Genomic DNA, 20,892 nt, shown 5'->3' with positions numbered 1-20,892 from the left:
ACAAACTAGTACGGTGAAACAACTTTGCAACCGCTAGGCAACTTTTTCTGTTTTAAATAGAATAAATTATTAAGTAAAATTGTAACAACCTACGCGCGTGGACCTGCCCAACTGTGTTACATTCGCCGATACAAACTAGTCACCAGCTTCAAGAACTCATCCCTCCGTAGCGACTGATGAAGATAGTCATCTCAAACATACAAAAAGTAAGAAAATAACGTCAGGGGAAATATTCCGCCCTAACCAACTGATGACAGACCGCCCTTAGGCCGGTCGACAACTATACTTTCTTTTCTTTAAATGTTTGTTTACTGATTAATATATTTTAAACTTTTTAAAACATACTTGTATTTTTACCAGCCCTCCCCCACCCAAAAGAATGTTCGTGTATCGTGCTAAAGTCAAAACCCAAGAAAACGTAACAAGTCTCCTGGGTACGAGGTGGATTGAAATTTTAACAATCTTGAAAAACAGATCAAATAGTGAATACAACGAACGTAAACAACTTGCATAATTTCCATATTCATCCCATGGTTCAGATGAAAATATTATGCACTTTCTTTTTTTAAAGAATTCGCAATTCAACCTCGATCCCAGGGCTCTTAAAGAGCCCTTTAGATCGAGGTTGTTGGCAATTGTGATTTTAGCCAATGTCTCACAAACTGTGGCATCATAAGCAAGAGTCAAAATTTTCAAAAAATATGTCAACAGTTTACCCTGTCGCAGCTAGTTGTAGGTCAATCTCTTATTCTTTTAAAATTAATTACGACCTCCCCCTCCCCCCCCCCCCCCCCTTCTAATTAATTTATGCATGTCGTACATATTTCGAGTTTTTTAATTTCGTGCATTCGTAGCAAAAAGTTCTGAATCCCTCTAAATCAGTAATTGTTTCGTGTATTCCGCATAAACGCTGGGTCGCATGAACAGAAAAAATACAGCTAAAATTATTTGAATAGTGAATTATCTTTCCAAACTTTAATTTTTAATGTTTTAAACCATTCATTTAATTTAGTTTAGAACTAGTATTATCTCTTTCAATAATAATAGTCTCTCTGTCTCTGCGCAGTTTTTTGTCGTGTTACGGCCTTACTAAAAACAGCAAAAAACAAATGCTATATACAAATTAGGCCAACCCATGCATTTATCCACAGGCTACCCACTTGTGTCTATATCAACCTTATTTGGTCTAAAAGGCGAATCGCCCTCCCCCCTTCTCTTCCCTGCCATTTTTTATTAAAACTCTTACCAAGTTTACGAAATTACCTTTTGGACACCTGCGTGCCAATTTTCTGGATTCCATGCTTCAAAACTACACCTTAAATTTCTATAGAATTCTGATAATCGGGAAGATATAATTTTCGTTAAGGATGATTTTTTCCTATAGATACTGGGGGTGGCACTCGAGGGCTAAAATATGCTGATGTCCGCGCCAAAAATCTAAAACACATTTTTTTTAACTTAACCAGGGTTCCTCAACGTTGTTCATCGTAAAAACTAGACATCTCGGGTGGAATAAATCATAACTTGGAACTGAAGAAAATGCAAAAAAATGTCATGAGTAGTGCAAGTGAAAGAAGAGGAAGTTTTGATCAATTTTTTTAAATTGGATTTACAAGACCCCACAATAACAATTAAAAAACAGAAGCTCCTTTCTGATGTCTGATGATGAGGGATGGACATATCTGGATGATATTTATTCTGTGACTTTGAGCTACCTAGTACCATGCCAGCTCAGAGGCAAAAGTAGCTTTATGCATTATGTTTATGCAACTGACTACATTAAAGATTTTTTGAATTATTAAATAAAAATTAAGTAAAGGTAGGCAGCTATTTTAGACTTTTGCGTATTTTCTTTAACTATCTTTTACTATTTTCCCATAACAGTGAACAGTCAAGACTTATGTATATAGATGTTTTATTGTTAAATTGCAAAAAACGAACTTTCTATAGCAGACACGGATGATCCAGATTGGATTAACGATACCAGGTAAAGCGAGATGTAAATTTGCTTTACGGAAAATGCTTCAATTTCTAGGAACTGACAGCGCCATCTCTCGAATTGACGTTGATAATTACAATATTTCTTATTCGTGTTCTTTGCTTGCGATGCTTCCGACATAGCAGATATTGTGATAAAGAACGTAAGTCTTGATGGAAAATTCCGTTACTTTCTGGAAAAACTGCTAAAAGTAAATAAAAATAATAAGTCATAACTTCTGGCACCCCTGTCTTTAACTTCCGGCATCCTGCGTGTTTTTGAACTTCTGGCACCCTGTGCCTTTATGAACTTCTGGCATCATGTGCCTTTTTTTAACTTCTGGCATCCTGCACGTTTTTTAACTTCTGGCACCCTGTGCTTTTTTGAGCCGTATTCTGATTTATATAACGTCCAATCTCGCACCTTGCGCTTTTCCTTATCAATGGCACTCTGTGCCTATTTTTTGATGTCCGTTTACTTGTACCGTGTAGAATCAATCTTTAAGGCGATTAAATTTCCTATATAACTACTGCGTTCTAAAATGCTGAATCCTGAAACGCCTTGTCTAAGACAGTTAAAAATATTGTTATTAAAAATTAAAATGTCTTAAAAAAATAGTTTAAATTCATCTTTCGTTCTAAGACCAGAAATTGGATGATTTCCATAGTGGAATCACTAACGCTCCTTTAACTTCGTCTTTGTCAAATTTGTCAATGGTTTTAGAAATGCAATTTACTGAAGACACTAGGTAGCTGTATTCATGCACCCAGGGACAACAAAATGCATCGGCGCCTAAAGTTCCTTGACACAGAAATTTCAAATAGAATCTATCATTTTTCCTATTTTGAAAAGTAGCAAAACAATCAATTGTAAAAGGTCCCCATTTTGCAATAACTACCTGGAAACATTTTGGAGAAGTCTCCCAATTGTCGTAATCTATAATTTCCGATATTTTACCAGCGTTTTCATTGAACGATGTGGGTATCCAGTTAGTTATAAGATCGACATCATAAGCTCTTAAATTCAATTAATCTTTAATGAAATTCTTTGTAGTTGAGTTTCACTACTCCCAGATAAAATTATTTTAAAAGCTAAATAATTATCAGTAAACCATAACACAGACTTGTACTGAAGTTGTTCTTTAAATGACTCTAACTCCAACTCTATAGGTTCATTTCTTGCCAAGAAGAACTTTTGTTTCGTTCCAAAGAAGTGAGCATTCTATGACTTTTTAAAGATCTGGGAAATTGAATATATTGAAAGTAACATCCCATGAGCTCCTGTTTAATATGATTCTATGGATTTATCTTGTCATTAAGCAAATAATGTCACCCAAAACAATTTTTGTAGAAACAATATTAGATAATTTTCTTGCAAATATGTGCGGCTGTGTGGTTGCGTTCGAGATACTTTCAAATAAAGAAGAAACTCTTTTTTCACACACTTGGACAATGTTTGTATCACAATTAAGGGTGAGTCCCAGCCATGTTAAATTCTTGGCGAGTTCCCAACACAATTTCTTTTCGTTAACTACAAATACTGTCTTATACAGTGGCCTCTCACTAAATAAGCACCTTTATAACATTCTGGATACGAAGACTCTTGCTCAGCGTTGTTTAAGTAAACGTTCATTTTAACACCCCTACTTTACCAAAAAGAAAGTAAAAGGCGAAATAACTTCGTAAATATATATGGAGCTGTGGTGAAACCAAACAGTAATACGGCGAAAAAAAAAGATTTGATTTTACCGTTAATTTTCCACGAAAAACCTACGTACGTCTGATATTCCTAGTAAATATCTAGATGATGATAACCTTCCTTAATCCTATTCGGTCCGGGGTTTTTCGAACATACTATGACCGGGGGGCGGAATCCGCCCTCCCCCCCCCCCCCCCCCTTAATAATTTTTCATAGGGTTGTTCAAATTGAATCAAACTTGGCACACTTACAGTACGTCATAAAAGGAACAAAATAGCAGCAATAAATTTTTGCTTGCGTCAGCACATTTTCTGCGACGTCATTAGAAGCTTGAAATTTGTTAAAAATGCCACTATCTGCTTAAAATTTAAATACTTTGTTACAGAGCGAATTTTTGCATTTTGTTTGAAGTTTCTGAAAGTTAAATAAAAGTTATTTAACATATTTTCCGGCTTTTACGGGGATCGCATAAAAATTTGCCAAAAATTGCCCGAAAATTCGGTTTTTGCCGATTTTCGGGTAAAATCCGACAAAATCGGGAAATCGGGTTAATCCAAGTCCAAATTATGGAAAATGATTCTTTTTAATAAAACAAAGTTGTGTTGCCAGTTTCAAGTTCTAAGGATAATTCTAACAGGATTTATTAAATTTTCCCCATTATAAGGATTTCATAGAGATATTTAGGGGTAGTTTCGAGTAATGGTCAATATCAAAGCCTCTGAAAGGTATGGGACCTAAAAATTTGGCATGCAGGTGTCTAATAGATAAATATTGAAACCCAGTAAGTTTCATAGCCATATAACATAGCAATAAGGAAACAAAAAGATAAGGGAACAAAATTTCCCCTTTTTCGTAAATTCTTTAAATCACTGCCAGTCATCACACTTATGTAGTTCTTTTTAAGATGTGAATTAACATATCTAAGATCCAAAATATGTCGTTTTTCCTCCGCGAAATTATAGCTAAGTTTCTAGTACAGAAGCTGATTCTAAAAGGGCTGTATCTTCTTCAGTGACAAAAAATATTCCTCGTTCAATGATGTTATTTAAAAACTGCATATTTTAAAAATGGAAGTTTATGTTAGCTCATGATTCTTCTAAAGGTTAAAATTTGTTCTTAATTCTTCCCTTACCAGATATTACAGAAGTTAAACGCTTATCTTTTTTACTCTCTTCAGACACTTGACTGGTTGTTGGTGGCTGGAGAATGTGTCATCCAGTGTCCCTGTTGTCCACACTCAAGGCATACCTCTGTGGGCTTTGGTCCTCTTGTCGACCGGTACTGATTCGCCAAAGGTCTTGTGATGGTGGATAATGAACCTGAATACTTTTTGTAACTGTGGCTATTTGGATATGTGACATGGGAAAGCTGTTGGTGCTGGAGGGCAAAAAAGTTCGAAGTTTTAAAAAAATTTTAATCATTGAATAAATAATAAATCAAAAACCGTTTATTTTTTACTTTTTATTCGTTATACTGTTACAAGTTATTACAATGTTGTGTAGAGAGCATTGCTCACATGTTTTGCAACGACCGCAGTTAGAAATTTGTTTAGGATTAGACAGAACAGCAATTGCACCACTAGCAACGTTGTTTATGTTGCGTACTGTAAGAGTAAGTACTGTAAGAGTGTAACGATGACGCGGTGCAGAATAATTGTTTTATTATTATTGACGTTGATAATAATGTTGAAAATCTGACAGGGTGAAACTGATTCGATACTGTTGGACAAAGAAACATTTTTGATAGGAAGTTTGGTGGCAGCATCGTGGACTGAACAAAACTCGTGAGTAGAACAAAAATTAACGTACGGAGAAAGAAAATAAGTACAATATTTACAACTATATATACACATATTTTTTTTCCAATGCAGGCCAGGGGGGCTATAGACCCCCCCTCCCCCGGCATAAATAACTTAGCTCCTTTGCTTTCAAAATTGCTCCGCCGAGCCTGCAATGGGTCTTTCCCCTTCCCTCATTTTAAAGAAGTAAGTAATTAAAGTTAAAAAGGAAATAAGCAATTTTCTATTTATGTGTTACAGCTTGAATAAGAGATTTTCCAGACTGTAGTGGTTATCAACATTATTTTTGCATTGCATTGAGAAGTTATATAAGTTCTGGACACCAGAAAACATGAGAGTATATAAGAAAAAAAGTTATGCAATACTGATGCCACAAGAAACAAAAAAATAATTGTATAAACATTTGTGTTTTTCTTCCTGTCCGTAAACAACTGAATATGGCAGTTGGCAAATTTCTTTCGTGCAACAAAGAGCTGTCAGCTAATTACTTTCTGCTATCTAAGACAGAATTTGACCATGTTTTCGCCCGGTGCAATCATTACACATCAGATAGTTTCGGCGTAGAAACTTTTGACAACAGAAACTTTCACGAAGTTGGCGAATTTTAATCATACTCTTGAAAAGTTATGTCGCAAAACATTTTGGACCACCTCGCTCTGGTGAAGTTTATGTACGCGAAAAACAAAAACAATGAAAGTGCATATTTTGCCTTGTTAAAATCTTTTAAGTACGTATGGACAAAACAATTCGACTTTTAAGTCAGAACCTCAGCGGAAACAGGAAGTTAACTAATGTCCGAGATATAAGTCTCGATAACTCGGAATTTCTCCAATAGTACGACTTTTGAAAATATCTGCTGAAAACGAAAATAATCATGTCTCTTTGGGGATTCTTGTAGGTGAGTGCTAAAAGAAGGAACAGGGAACTAATCAACCACTCTCTATATCATTTAACACTCATCAAATAGAAATGACTTCACATTGTATTTTACATTTCTTTCCGCGTTGTGACGCCATGTTGAAATAGAAAAATGAACGCCCTCATAAAACCGCGGGATTTTTTTTGAAATTTGCAATGCTTGGATTTCTAATTCAAATCATTTGACATACTGTTTTCAGAATGTTCGAGTTACAATAGGTCTTTTTTGCTAAAAAGATTGAGAAAAATATTACGACGAATTTTGGGGCTATAAGGGTACTACTTAAACGGAGTATATTGTCTTCATTAGGGTCGTCAAATCCAAGGGGTACAAATGTTTGAATTACCCATGGTACGACCAAACGGGATTATACTGTATTCCAATAACTTCAGAAGCACCACAACCCTTATAATAACAAAGTGGAAGCTCACATCTTTCTGATACCGACTTTTATAGACTGTTTGTTGGAAGGACCGTTGCAGCTTGTTAATGTGTTTCTTCGCCGTTTTCAATTCAATATGCATATGGCAGTAGTTATTCACTATCTCGTTGTTATTTTGAAAATATTTTTGAATACATCTATTTCGGCAAGTGTTGAGCATTTTGTAAACAAACAGACTCCTGTAATATTCATAAACAATTAGTCTATAGTTTTAAGATACAGTCCTTAATAGTTATCTTAGAGTTAACACAGGTTAATTTGAGCTAATGTGATAAGAAATATTAAATACCAAGTGCAGATTTATACACCTTCAAACTTTTTGTGTGTGGCTAACTCAATATTCAATACAAGATACCTAACCTCTTTATTCTTAAGAAACGACACTTTTTTCGAGTTTTACCTAAAAATCAGGAAAAAGCGCTGTATTTAGTCTTTACTTTTGCCAAATATGTAAGAAAACAGAGAATATGTTACAAAAACTTTTGTTTGGCTGTCAGATACCTAAACAGAATTAAAAATTCGCTTTAGAATGTGAGTAGAATTTTAGGTAGTATTTAGTGGTATATTAGACAAATTTCAAGCTTTCGATGACGTCACAGAAAAAGAACTGACATAAAGAAAAATTTATGGCAACCAATTTGTTTCTTTCATGACGTACTAATATAATTCGATTTAGACAAGTCTGTCAAAAGTTATGGAGGGGGAAGGAGCGAAAACGCGTCTCTCCTCCCCACCTCCCCGTCATACATGTTCGAAATACCCCGGACCGAACTAACAGGGTTAAAGTCTACTTAAGCGGTCAAGAGCCAGTGAACTGTGCCATGAATCCAGGTGTAGAACTTTTGTTCAAGGACACAGTATGTCTCAAATCTAGTGAAGTTCTCGCAGTCACAATCCTATTGAAGTTTCTCGTGGCAACTTTAAAAATACAATAATACGAAAAAGAATAATACAGTTTATAGTAGTAGATTACATAAAAAAAAAACTGGCTAGTTATCTGTAAGTTATTAATTACCTCAATTATAAAAAATAATATTGGTTTGTTTAAGATTTAGTCATGGCTAAAAAACTAAATATATATTCATGCTAACATGTAAAAAACAAAAAAAATATTTAAAAGCGAGAATAATTAAAAAAGTATTAAGAGATAACAGTAAAAAAATACTTTCCCTTTCTTCAACAAAACTTTTAAAATGGCTGTTCGTTGCATGCTCCTTCGTTGACAGCATAAAAAGGTGAGAATGTGCACTTGTTTTTACGCGAAAAAAGGAACTAATTTCTATTTTTATTCTTTCACTCTGAATTAGCCTTTTTGCGACGATTTTGCGACGAGAGTTGATAGACGATAAAAATGCGGTGAAATGAATTGTGGATAGGCTGTCATTGCCTGGGGACGAGGTTGCAATACGTCCTGGGGCTTAAATGCAAATATAACCCTTGGAAAAATCAAAGCGGTTTTTAACAATATTTTTATGCAAATATGCATGTAATTTTTTTTTCGTTTTTAAAAGTTTAAATAACAAAGATTTCTTAATCCACTTCTTGGTCACCGTAAGAACAAGACCATGTGCGGACAGTCTTACCATCATCAATATAAAGATAGAAAATAAGGATAATACGGTTGTATTGTTCATTTGCACATGCGCAATTTTTTACCGCTGACAACTTACTGATCCTATATACCAGGTTTCTCTATAATTAAAAGGTGTTTTGTAATTCCCCGAAAGTTGATCGTTGACGCGCACAGTTTCGTAGATTTATTCACGATCTGATGGCTAGTCTCATACAATAATAGCTGTCGTCTGTCTCTTCAAAATGGTTAGGGTTAACCTGTATGTTCTTATTAAAGATTGTAAGTAAATGCTGGTAAAAACCAGAAATGATAATACAAACAATAATACAAAAGTAGCTTTGGGATTACCCCACTACATAAGGGAAAAATCAAGACTTGTTTATTTGTTATTCTTTCAGCAAGGCGTTGGCACTTCTTGTGACTTCGCTGCAACGCGTCTGCTTGGAGCAGCCATAAAACTTTTCTCAGTAAGTTCAACTGTTATTTTTGTTGCTTGTTCATTTTATTTTCGTGAATCACTTTATATCATAAGGAATTTTTAAAATACAGACAAACTTTTAGTGTCCTGGTTAATCACTTTTGAGAATATATTCATGAAAATGGTAACTTTTTTCGTTACAGATATATTCCTTTTTTTATCTTTTTTTAGCACAAAAATGCTCTCTAGTTTATAGTAGCTTCACAAACATAGGTAATCGAGCGTTTAAGATTGTTGAGCAGGGTATCTTCATTAACACATACAGTTATATATTAAACTTGTGAAGAGTGGGGAGGACCTAGAAGGCTAACAACAGAAACTGGTATATTAAAGGTCCAAAACTTTAATTTAAGTTCTTTGATTATTTATTTCCTACAGATGCAGGTTTTATTCAGCACAACTAGTAAAATTATTAGTGGTCATTTCTCATATGCACATCAAGGATATTCTGCTATAAATCCCAGTATGACAAGAAATATTAGCGAAGACAGAACTAAGTTAGCAGAATTTAATTCTTCATTGTGTACCTAAACCATATCTTACAGAAAGTAAACTTCTTTTAACTACACGCACTGTACACAGTCAACGTAAATATAGACACTTTCAAAATCAGCAAAAATATGTCTGTTGCTTTTTCAGCCTTTTAGATATCCAAACCATATTTTTGTTTTTTTATGCATGGAAGTAAATACATATAGCTTGCCACTTCCTTTTTTATGCTAATACATTTTGTTTTTGTGGTGTTTTTGCCACTCTTTCTCGTATTCCGTAATTTTTAAGAAGTGGTTTGTCATTTTAAATTCAACAACAGGATGCCATTTTGTTGTTCTGTGAAAAGTTGCTATGTTTCTGATAAGCATATGAAAGTTTTGTAAATATGATTGCGGTAGTAATGCTCATACAAGTTTGCTTATTTTTTTAAAAAACTTAGCTATCTTCTGATAAACAAAAGTTATCACTTTCCACCAAACAAAGTTTGTCACCATGAATCATGCGAATTTTTCGTTATTTTCAAGACCTAGCTGAATGACTTATGAGTAGACCGCTGTATTTGTTTTCATTCAACACTTTACATCGGTGTAATATCCGCTGAATAAAGAATTTTTTGGTTTTAAATAATTTCAATATTTCCACGCAAAATCGGTGCAGGAAACATGTATGAAAGGAGGAAATCTGACGACCGGCGAATCCATGTATTTTTCCACGAACTAACAATTAGTCTATATTTAAATACTCGCCATCGATCTGTGAGTCAAGAACCAGGGGTATCTTTAAGCGAAAAGACCATTATCATTGCACCTAGAATCATAGTAATAACTCCCCCCTCCCCTCCCGTACAAATAGATTTTATTACGATTACTTACAACAACCTAAATTAATAATCAAATTATAATATAAAAAAAGATCAAAAGATCAGCAAAATATCTCCACAGCAGTGCTTTCAGTTTGAGTTATAAGTATAGTCCAATGGCTTTACTATTTATTGTTGTTATGACGTTACATGAAAATAAATAACTTGTCTTTTACCAATAAAGGTAAATTACTTGCCAGAATTGTTTCGTATAAACAGACAGACAAGACATGAGTGCGGTGTAGAAAAGAATTCGAAATTAGTGTTAGCGAAATTTGCAAACTTTAATTCCGCATTTTTTAAACAAGGACGGACATTCACAATTTTTTATTCCGCATTTTTCCTTTTCTCCGACTCGTTTCCAATTTTCCTGTAAAGTCAGTATAAATTTAGACATTGAATATAAGCAAAACAATAGCTAAATGTGATTACCATTTCGCATTCTTTAAAGGAGAGACGAACAAAAAATTATTTTGTGGCAGCCAGAAAATAAATGTTAGGCGAGAGAAAAAAATTATAGATTTCTAAATCCTAAAACTTACTATATGATAACTATTTTGATAACAAATAAATAATTATCTTTCACAACTAAGTATCTATATATCTTTCTAACAACCTTTTTACAGAATTTTCAAGGCTGTCCTGGGTTAAAAATAAGTAGGTTTTAGATATACTTATCAGTAAACAACAAAAATTGTAGCAACAGCATTTTATAATTTTCATTTAAACTTCTTTAAACTAAAGAAATATCTGTCATAACCAACAACAATATTTTTTCATGTTTTAAGTCCCTTTTCCACAACATACTGCCAACTTCAAACGATAAAGTTAGTTATCATGAGATGGCGCCAAATTTAAATAAATATACAGACCGGTGTCACCGGAATTTTTAACTCCCCTAAATAATGACTCCCCAGTTATAATAAACTAGTTTATAATGACCCCCCAGTTAAGATAAACTAGCTAATAATAACTCCCCAGTCATAATAAACTAGTGAATTGTTACCCTCCAGAAGCAACATTTCCTAGGAAATAATAACTCATCCAGTTTATTTTGACTCCCTTATATTTCTTCTTGGAAAGAACAATAAAAAGCCGGTTTAGTTGCTTTATGTTATATGACCAAAATTTTACCAGCTTTTTTTGTACACGACCAAGATCTTTCCCGTATTTTTTTCCCTTAACTAAAAAATTTGTGAGCAAACTTTTTTCCATTTCTTGACGTTAATATGTACTTTGACCTGAAAATAAAAAATAGAATGTTTTAAGTGACTTACCAAATTCCAAAGTTAATCGGTGGGAGGTGAAAAAAATTGCTGGGAAATTAAATGACTACAGAATACGAAGTACAGTAGATAAGAATTGTATTTTCGAAATCCTAGCAAAATTACAAATTAATAAAAATAAGAAAGAATAAAGACACTGTATCCGTAAGGTAAAGATGAGGTATCTTTTATTTATAAATCCTAAAAAACATCAAAGATTCATAGAAATAAAAAAAAAAATCTTGGTAAATTATGATGCCTTTTATGAAAGAGTTGTTTAGTGTGTATTTTTAGTACAAAAGTAATATGAGAAAAATCCTTCAGTTTGCTTACTTTCAATGACATGAAAAAAAGCGTTTTTCTGATAAATAAAAGAGATTAAAAAATGTTGTAGAATACAAAAGCATAAAAATTTCGAAATAGAAACTAAAATAACGTCAATGTGGGTTAACCCTAAGGAAACTAAAGTTAACAAAAATAACGCAAGAAAATGTTTTCAAATCTCGATTATCAATTCACTACCTTTGCAAATGGCATCAGTGTCTGCTGCTTAAGGCATATCATGAGTTGATTCCTCATGTCAGCGGTATCAAACACAGCTTTCATCAATAGGCATCAAGGATCTGTGCTGCGAAAGCAATAGCAAGACCCCACAATTGAATCCATCCTGTTGGTTTTACACGGATAGAAATGTTGAAGCAACATTTTGAACTTCACCAACTACATGCTTGAACAATTAATAGATGGATTTCTTAGAAACACGATTTAAAGTCGATTTCAAACTATCGCAAATCTGAATCCGATCATTTGAGCAAAAGCTCAAAAACCAATGCAAATCTCCGTCGTGTAACAGTTGAATATGGTCTTGGTATACAGGTTCAAAAGGGATGAGGGTGTTCTTTTGAGTATTCAAATTCAACTTTTCGAGTTAAGAAAATCTTCAATTTTGAGAAAATATTTATCATTTTTGATTCAAAACTTCTCTTGGCTCTTCTCTTCGATATCTTTAAAACAATGGCATGTCAAAGAAATATGATTGAACGACGTAAGGGATTTTGTGAAAGCTTGTACAAGGATTATCTCTACGATTTCATCCATTCAAATGGTTCATTATCTTTTGATTAGCATAGGGTTAGTTATTTTTTTCCAGTAGGTTTTCCGAACATGAAACAAAGAATTACTTTTTGGCTCTAGTAAAAGCCAAGATGACTTCCACCTCTGACTGTTCACTATGTATTCAATTTTCTTTAATACCCCAGAATGCGCTCCGAATAATTTTGTAAGCTTTTGGGTGCTTACTTTGACTTCTTCCATTATATCTCTTTAATTCATTCCGATCTTAGTCAATAAATAACAAATGTAATTATGGTAGCACTCGATCTTTCCTTCTTCCAAGGATTTCTTTGAAACTATGGCATGTCAAAAAAATATGATTGAACGATGTAAGGGATTTTGTGAAATCTTGTACAAGATTAGCTCTACGATTTCATCCGGTAACTGATTCCATCTGTTTGGCTTACTAGCTGGCTTTTTGTCATCGTGAAACAGGGGCATTTTTTTTCATCGTCTAGGGTCGACGATGGTTCGAGCACATCATCGTGATAGAGCGGTAATGGTCCGGGCTCAACATCATGGATCAGTGATGGTTCAGGTTCATCGTCATGGGGCGGTAATGGTTCGGTTTCATCTCCATGTGGTGACAACGGTTCGGGCTCATCATCATGGAGTGCGATCTTTCAGCTTCATCGTCAAGCTGATTAAAAAGGATTAAGACATGATTTAAGGAGACCAGCATTGTACTTTTTAGCTAGTACACGACCACGCTCATTTTTCAATGCGCAAAAGCTAAGAAACGTCAATACTAACTTGACGCATTACCTCACTAGGTACAGAGACGCTCTGCAACTCAGGAGAAATCGTTTTAATAAGTTTTCCTTGCTTTTGGCATACGAAGCAACGTTTGACAAATTCAGCATTGTCATTTAACATATTGTGCCAAAAAAATCTTTCTGCACATTTTTGGTAGGTGACATCTCTTCCACGATGTGAAGCTATTGCCTGGACTTTGTTGTTGTTTCCCAGACCTTCATGGATATCTTGGATGATTCTTTTCTGTTCCTTTCGTGATGTGAATACTGCAATGAGTTTAAAATACTTTAAAGATGAAATTTCAATAACCAGTTTATTTTAAACTCCCCTTTGCTTTTGAACTTCTCTTTGAAAAATAAGGGGAATTTAAAAGTTAAGTGTTTAAAAAGTCATTATTTACTAGGTACCTTTACTCTAGGGGAGTTATAATTCTCTAGTTTATTTTGACCCCGCTGTAGTATTTGTATATAATCGGCGACCGTAAGAATTGTAGATATAGAACGTGGAGACGAAATATAAATATGGCGGTATATTTTAATATAAGAATTCGTGTGTGTCACATAGTTGATCGGTCAGACTAATCTAGGTTCATCTTAGTCAGCTAGGTATTAGAACACTACACCCGGGAGTCATATTTCACAGGGACTTAAGATAATCTGGTACACCTCGAATATTTAACAACAAATCGAACGCGCGATATGGTGGCTTCATTTTTATTCACGAATCATTAATTTCCTTATCTATAATCCCAAATCAAATATCAATTTGTTCAGTACGTTCAGTAGTATAAAATAATATAAATATAAGTTCGTCACATGTTGTTCAACATTTTTTGCTATTTTGATCTTTAAGGCGGTTCCCCTAGAAGAAAACTATATCGCAGAGGATTGTTTCTTCTGAAGATACTTGATGAGGATATCATAGTATGTGACGGAACGACAAAATTAAGTCAAAAATTTCATTGATTAGTTGCCATGGTTACCTGTTGGTAGGAGAAGTATAGGCAAAATATGACATTTTGCTGCTCCACACCTAACCAAATAACTGAATAACATGCGTTATTTCAGGCGCCTTTTTGGCCGTTTTTGTTCCTCAAGGGTCACGTGTATGGATTTAGTGAAGCGCATTTTCGCAAGGCTGACTCGTCTTCTAGAGAACTGATGCGGTATTTCTTGGACGACAGAAAAGCTAAAACAGGGCGAAACAGGAAATATCTCGACAAAATAACTGGAAGACAAAACTTCGATTTGAAAATCGGTTTCATTTAAACGCTATGTGGTACTAATGCCTGCATCCACAGAAGAAACTGTAAAGCGTGGGTGCTTCGATCCTGAGAATTCTTGTTTCGCGTGGAGTCCGAACTTAAACGGAAAAACCTTTTTAAAGAATATTATTTTATGGGCATTATTGACTTGTGGATCGATAACAGGTGTACGCCAGCACTATTTCGATCTGAAAAGCATCAAATTAAGTCTAATTGATGACAAGTAAACTCTGACGAGTTCACTTCGGAGGGTGCGTTGTTAACCCTTTACCTGCCTGGGGGTCCGAAATAAATCAAGAGAACCGTTCAACGGATTAACTTCAAATTTTCAGTGATCAGTCTTAAAGTAGCACGGAACTAATATCTTGCCACTCTGATTGGTTTAGAGTAATATAAACAATGAATTTGTACCTTTAAACTTTGCCAAGTGACAAAACACAACAAATACAAAATGGCCGACAAAGCAAGTGGTAGTAGTACAGGAAAAGGCAGTGATAACGCCAATAAACATAAGCAATTAAGCTTGCAAGAGGTTCTGGATGCAGTACTCGACTCTTCAGATGAAACTAGTGATGATGACTGCCTTGGAGAGAGTTCTCTTGATGAGAGTAGTGATGATGAGGATGATGTTCCCATTCAATTTATCCCACATGATCCCTGTTTCAGAGATAGCTGGCTTCTGTTGGATGTAAGTGATCAATTCTTTATCTTTATTTACACCAAACAGAAGAAATGAGATACTTAAATTCAATATTTTTGTTTTTAGCCTGAGCTTTGTCGCATGAACGAAAAAGATAACGACGATGTTGATGATGATGATACTGACGGAAATGATCAGGTGCAAGATAATGTGAGCGAATTGGTGGACAATGAGAATGGAAATTATGTAATGAGTGATAATGAATCAACTGTATGTTCTGGAGAGAGTGACTCTGAGGAAAGTGTTGCTGATCAAAATAGAAATGTTGCATCAAGGGCTCGTGGACGTGGTGGACGAAGTGGACCAGGTCGTCACGGACGTGGAAGACAGCGAGGTAGAGGACGTGGACGACAGCGAGGTAGAGGACATGGCCGTGGACGTGTGGGTGGACAGGGAAACGGAAGAGGCGGCGCAAGAAAAAAAGCTAATGGAAAAGTAAAGCCTGATGGTAATCCAGATTGGAAAAATTTTGAGGAAGGTCATCAGTATGTGAATCCTAATGCGGACATTGAATTTCTTGAATTTACGGGGCCAAGTCGAGAGGCCACACTACCGGAAACTCCACTGCAATTTTTTCAATTATTTTTCACAGATAACATTTTTGAACAGCTTTCCAATCAGACAAATTTATATTATGATTATTTGAAAGCAAATTCAAACAAACCTTTGCCACCCTTTGAACAAACAACAGTCACATAGATTATGGCGTTTTTTGGTATGGTCGTCGCAATGGGACTAGCGAGACTTACATGTTATGATGATTACTGGGCAAGGGGAATTAAGCGCATGCCATGGTTTGCATCAATAATGTTTCGAAAGAGGTTCAGAGATATCTTGAGGTATTTTCATCTTGTAGATAATAGAAAAAATGTTGAGAAAGGACACCCTAATTACTCAAAACTGTTTAAACTTAGTGGGTTGGAGGAAAAATTAAGTAAAACGTTTTCAGACATGTATCATCCTGGGCAAAATCTTAGCATAGACGAACAAATGATTGGTATGAAACACCACATTTAATATTCAGCACTTTCACATATTGTCTTAGGAGGCCCTAAAGTATCATCTAGCTATTGCAAGGAATTAAACATCGACGGAGGGGCAAGAAAGCTGTCTAAAAATGCGAAAAATGATTGCTATGGGCGTTGCTATGACTTATATTTGCGTTAGGTTGGAAAAAGTGGCAGAATGCACAATAAAAACCTAAATACAGTTAATTACGGTAATTAACATTTTTGGACCTAGATGTAGGTAACTACTTCTTCTGCAGGGCTGGTGACCAAATCTCAGGAAGTTGATACGAGATGCTGTTTATGTGTTTATTACGTTCTACACTGCTGATGGTTTCTTTTATCTTTCTGGCCGTTGTTCTGGATTCTCTGTCAATGATTTTCTTCTCATCCCAATTAAACTGATGACTTCTGCTCCAGCTGTGGTCCGCAATTTCGTTTTTCTTCACATCTCCGTTTCTCACTGCGCGCATATGTTCTTGTACAAGAAATGATAAACTTTCCACAGTAATATGAATACTGAACAGACAAACCGAAATAATATCTTCAATAACACAATTTCTTACTCTGCGCGTTACGCAATTCTCGGGGTCTTATTTGCAAAATTTAATTCCGCAATTTTTTCTTTCGCAAACAGTTCCTTTTTTTAAGGCACATAAAAATAAAAATTGTCTCTTGTTTCTTGGTGTTTGAAAAATAGCTGAAGTCAGCACTAAAAACATGATATTGAAAAGTAAAATCAATTTAATCGGTTTTCTTTCCCTAATATGATTACGGCGCCTGCCACCACATTTTCCCATCCTCTTTTCACTTGTTTTGTTTTGTTTTATACTTTAGTTGTACGGGATGGCTAATAATGGGCCAAGTGATCCGCACAATGAATGTGCACCTCCTACCAAGGAAGATGTTATTAAATAGTTGGTTAAAGATTTTAAAAATGATTTTGAAAAATTTGAAAGGAATGCCATGATAACGTTGCCACCAAGTGATGAAAAAGGAGATAATGGTCAAGGCTTTTCCCTGTCAGATGTATGGAGCTGCATAAATGATACCGGCAAAGAAAGTGTATCAGAAGTTTTTAGGAGGTTAATAAAGGAGTATTTTAAGTCAGACGAAGATAAAGATCTTGAAAACAACCCAAATTTATTAAACAATATAAATTATTACTATAAAAAATTCACTACAGTTTCATTCAATGCGAATGGTGTTCAATGTTCGGTACCCTTACCTATAGTATGTATTTTATACAATATTCTACGTAGATTCTTCTCTACGATAAGTAGCAAAAGATGTGCAAAAATAATTATGGCTGAATGCCTTGGCAACGCTGGTAGGTTTGGTGGTGAAATGTTAGCAGTTTGGCTCTTGCCGACCGCTGGATCTGCTGCATGCGTTGGTAAGTTAAAAACAGGCCTGTGTATAAGATTCTGTCCTCGTGTATAACATTCTTGGATATGTTTAGGTTCTGCGGTATGCGCCCTTATTGGACTTCTCGCTGCTAGAAACCTTTCTGGTCGTTTTACGCAGTATATATTCGACATACCAAAAGATGAAGCATTGGAAAATGCATATAATTTTATTGCAGCTAAACCAACCGCTTCCAACAATGAGATAAAATCAGTCTTTAGAATGTTATGCGACAAATAATACCCAGAAGAAAAAAATGGTAAAAAGATTAAATTCGTGGAGCTTCTAAATTATATGGCCATTATAAAAGCTGCCAGAGAACAAACAACAAAGAACAAAAAATAGTTTGTCTAAAACCTATGATAAAGAGGTGTTTTTATATCCATAAATGCACTTCAGCACTTTTTTAAACTAAAATCTATAAACACTGTGTAAGATGAACAAGGGAATGGGAGATAACAAGGGAACACTTTTTTCTGAAGGAGTTATAAAAACTAACATCCAATAATTAGACAAGACTCGGTTCATTTGAGCAGATACTCGCGTTGCAGGACGGCACGAAAATCTTCCCGGGGTGCTCATTCACTTTGTATTACAAAATTAATTTTTAATTGTAACGTAAGATAGGCATTACTTGCCTTTCGTTCTGTCTCGTATATTTTTACGTTTCGCCTTTCGTGTAAACATCTCCCATAGAATCATTAGACTGAAAAAACGATGTGGGTAATTTGACATACGACCTCTTATTGTAAACAAAAACCAACAAACTTTATATCTCTCTTTTTATGTAAAGATACTTAAAACTCGAAAATAACTTGTAAAATGTCATCTGGATGTTTGTTTCTTTCTTCATTTAATGTTGTTTGGCCGATTTAGGTCTCACATAAATTGGAATAATTTGAAATGTTAAACTTAAAATTTGAAGGTACCCAAATTTTCCTTGTGTGACTTTTATCTTGGAGGAAAGAATACGGAAGGAGAAACAACTTCATTTCTGTACGCTTTAAATGTATTGAATTTTCTATTGTTTTTAATTTCAAAAGAATCAGTGCGTGAGGTGCTTGACCGAGTCTTTTTCGCAAAAAAATGATCAAATTCCATATTCTCCTTTAATAGAGGCTAACTTTTTTCTATTAAAATCTGACTGTAACACGCTGCAGGCACGTGATTATTGCATGGAAAGTGTGCCTAATATAAGTCGGTAAACATTGCTGTTAAAAACTTTAACATTACGTTTGGAAATAAGCGTTTAACCATGATATTAAGCTATTTTTGCAGGCTTGAGTATACCACTTTGATCATGAAAAACAATATAGATAGATATGCGCCGGACGAGTGCCGACAAAATGTGTGCTGGATTAATGTTTATTCTAACTAAAGAAATAACTTCTTATAACAGAACGTCGTTTTAAAACGAGATATAAACTTTTTCTTTTTGTTTACAAAAGTGTCGAGCATGTGCTTCTTCGCTAATTATGTTAACATAAAAACAAAAGAAATTTTACCGATTTCAATATGGCTTCTTGTTTTGATAATAATATCAAATTCATCATCAAATTAACTTATTGTTTTTATAACCAATCATAGTTGCGAATTGTTATTCACGAATAATTTAGTCACACAACCGCCAAAATTTCAAATTAAGTTTCTATACAGACACCTGCTAGAACCTCACGCAGTGTTTCAATAGAATTAAAAGAGTTGTTTCTCCTTCCGTATTCTTTCCTCTAAGCTTTTATCAAACATGAAAATCCTAAAAAAATTTATTTTAAAGTCTTGAGCTACCCATAAACCTGACATTAAGAGAAATTCAGAATTGCTTTTGGTTTTTAGCTAGACACACGCAACACACTTGATTGTCGCTTATTATTAAAGAAGCCCCGAAGGAGGGTAATTTATTGAAACACACTTTACGGTCATGGTAAGATTTTTTTTGGCCTCACTGTCAGTTACGCCTCGTTTATTATTTTAATGTACTCCGGGTTTTCTGGATTTGACTTGCTGACTCAGACACTTTTTTGTTTTCGACATAAATTTATATAGTAAAAAAAGCACACTGGAAATGATAGTGACTATAAAATTTCGTTTTATTGCCAACTAAATATTTTTTTTCAGGTCAAAATTCCAAACTTTTCTGGAAGCTGAAATTAGTTTCAAAATTAAAATTACTTTGTTTTCGAAACAATTTGCCACAGCTGACAACAATTTTTGTCAAAATATTATTCTAAAAAAAATTAATTCTCATTCAAATTAATTCGCCGTTCCCGTAATTTTCAAAATTCGCAATGCATTATGGTAGTTGTATTCATCGCCGAAAATTAGATGTAAACAATTATGGTTGAAGTAATGAATATCACAGAAAGTAACGAAGAAAATCCACTGAATTCTACAAATAATAGTGTTTTTGAATACTCTACAACTGGCAGTGTCACTGGAACTTCTAGTTCTGTTTCTTCTACCTTATTAGATAAGCAGCTAATACAATCGACATTGGTTCGAACAAGAATGGGGGGGGGGGGGGATAACATGCTGTATTCCTCACTGTTTTAACAATTCAAAACGAAACAAAGACCTTAGTTATTACATCATTCCTAAAGACAAGGCCTTGAGAAAGCAGTAGCTAGCTAAAATTAGCAGAAAAGACTTCAAGCCAACAAGCTCGCATAGGGTTTGCTCAGCCCACTTTGAAGGGTGTAAAAAGACATATATGAATAAAGTGCCAACTATTGTTCCAAAGGTCGCATTGCTAGTCCCTTAAAAACCAAGAAACACTCGTACTAGTCTTGGACTTTTACCAGAGTTATTTTCACCTATTCGATCCACAAGGGAACAAGAAAGTTCACACGAAGTTGAACCGACATTAGAAGAGCAACATGCCATGGAAATAGAACTTTTAAAAACAAAACTTGAGAAAATAACAAAACAGAAAAATGATATTGAAAATATATTAGTTGAAAAAAATATACAGTTAAAAAATATGACACAGCAAAGAACCTTTACAATAGACAAGTTCAAGCATAATAAAACTCACTTTAAATTTTATACCTGATTTGAAAGCTATGAATTTTTTGAGGCGTTATTTCAAGAATTCCTTATGCCTGATGCTTCATCACTATTTTATTGGGGATATGATTCCAAGAAAC

General features: G+C 34.6%; 1 protein-coding gene across 1 annotated transcript; it reads left to right on the top strand.

The window, feature by feature from the left end:
• Positions 1 to 8,391: 8,391 nt before the first annotated feature.
• Positions 8,392 to 20,263, top strand: LOC130657148 (uncharacterized). The gene is made up of 3 exons (XM_057460112.1): positions 8,392 to 8,875; positions 17,180 to 17,738; positions 17,805 to 20,263. The coding sequence occupies exons 2-3, from the start codon at positions 17,309 to 17,311 to the stop codon at positions 17,987 to 17,989; spliced, it is 615 nt and encodes a 204-aa protein (XP_057316095.1). The 5' UTR covers positions 8,392 to 8,875; positions 17,180 to 17,308; the 3' UTR covers positions 17,990 to 20,263.
• Positions 20,264 to 20,892: the final 629 nt, after the last annotated feature.

Source organism: Hydractinia symbiolongicarpus, chromosome 9 (assembly GCF_029227915.1).
Source record: "Hydractinia symbiolongicarpus strain clone_291-10 chromosome 9, HSymV2.1, whole genome shotgun sequence".
Lineage (NCBI taxonomy): Eukaryota > Metazoa > Cnidaria > Hydrozoa > Anthoathecata > Hydractiniidae > Hydractinia > Hydractinia symbiolongicarpus.
The sequence above is the reverse complement of the archived record's forward strand: the minus strand, read 5'-3'. Positions and strand labels throughout refer to the sequence as shown.

Coding starts and splice junctions, on each gene's coding strand:
- LOC130657148 (XM_057460112.1), top strand. CDS start 17,309: ATGATAACGTTGCCACCAAGTGATGAAAAAGGAGATAATGGTCAAGGC. Junction 17,739..17,804: donor TGGATCTGCTGCATGCGTTG/GTAAGTTAAAAA, acceptor GGATATGTTTAG/GTTCTGCGGTATGCGCCCTT.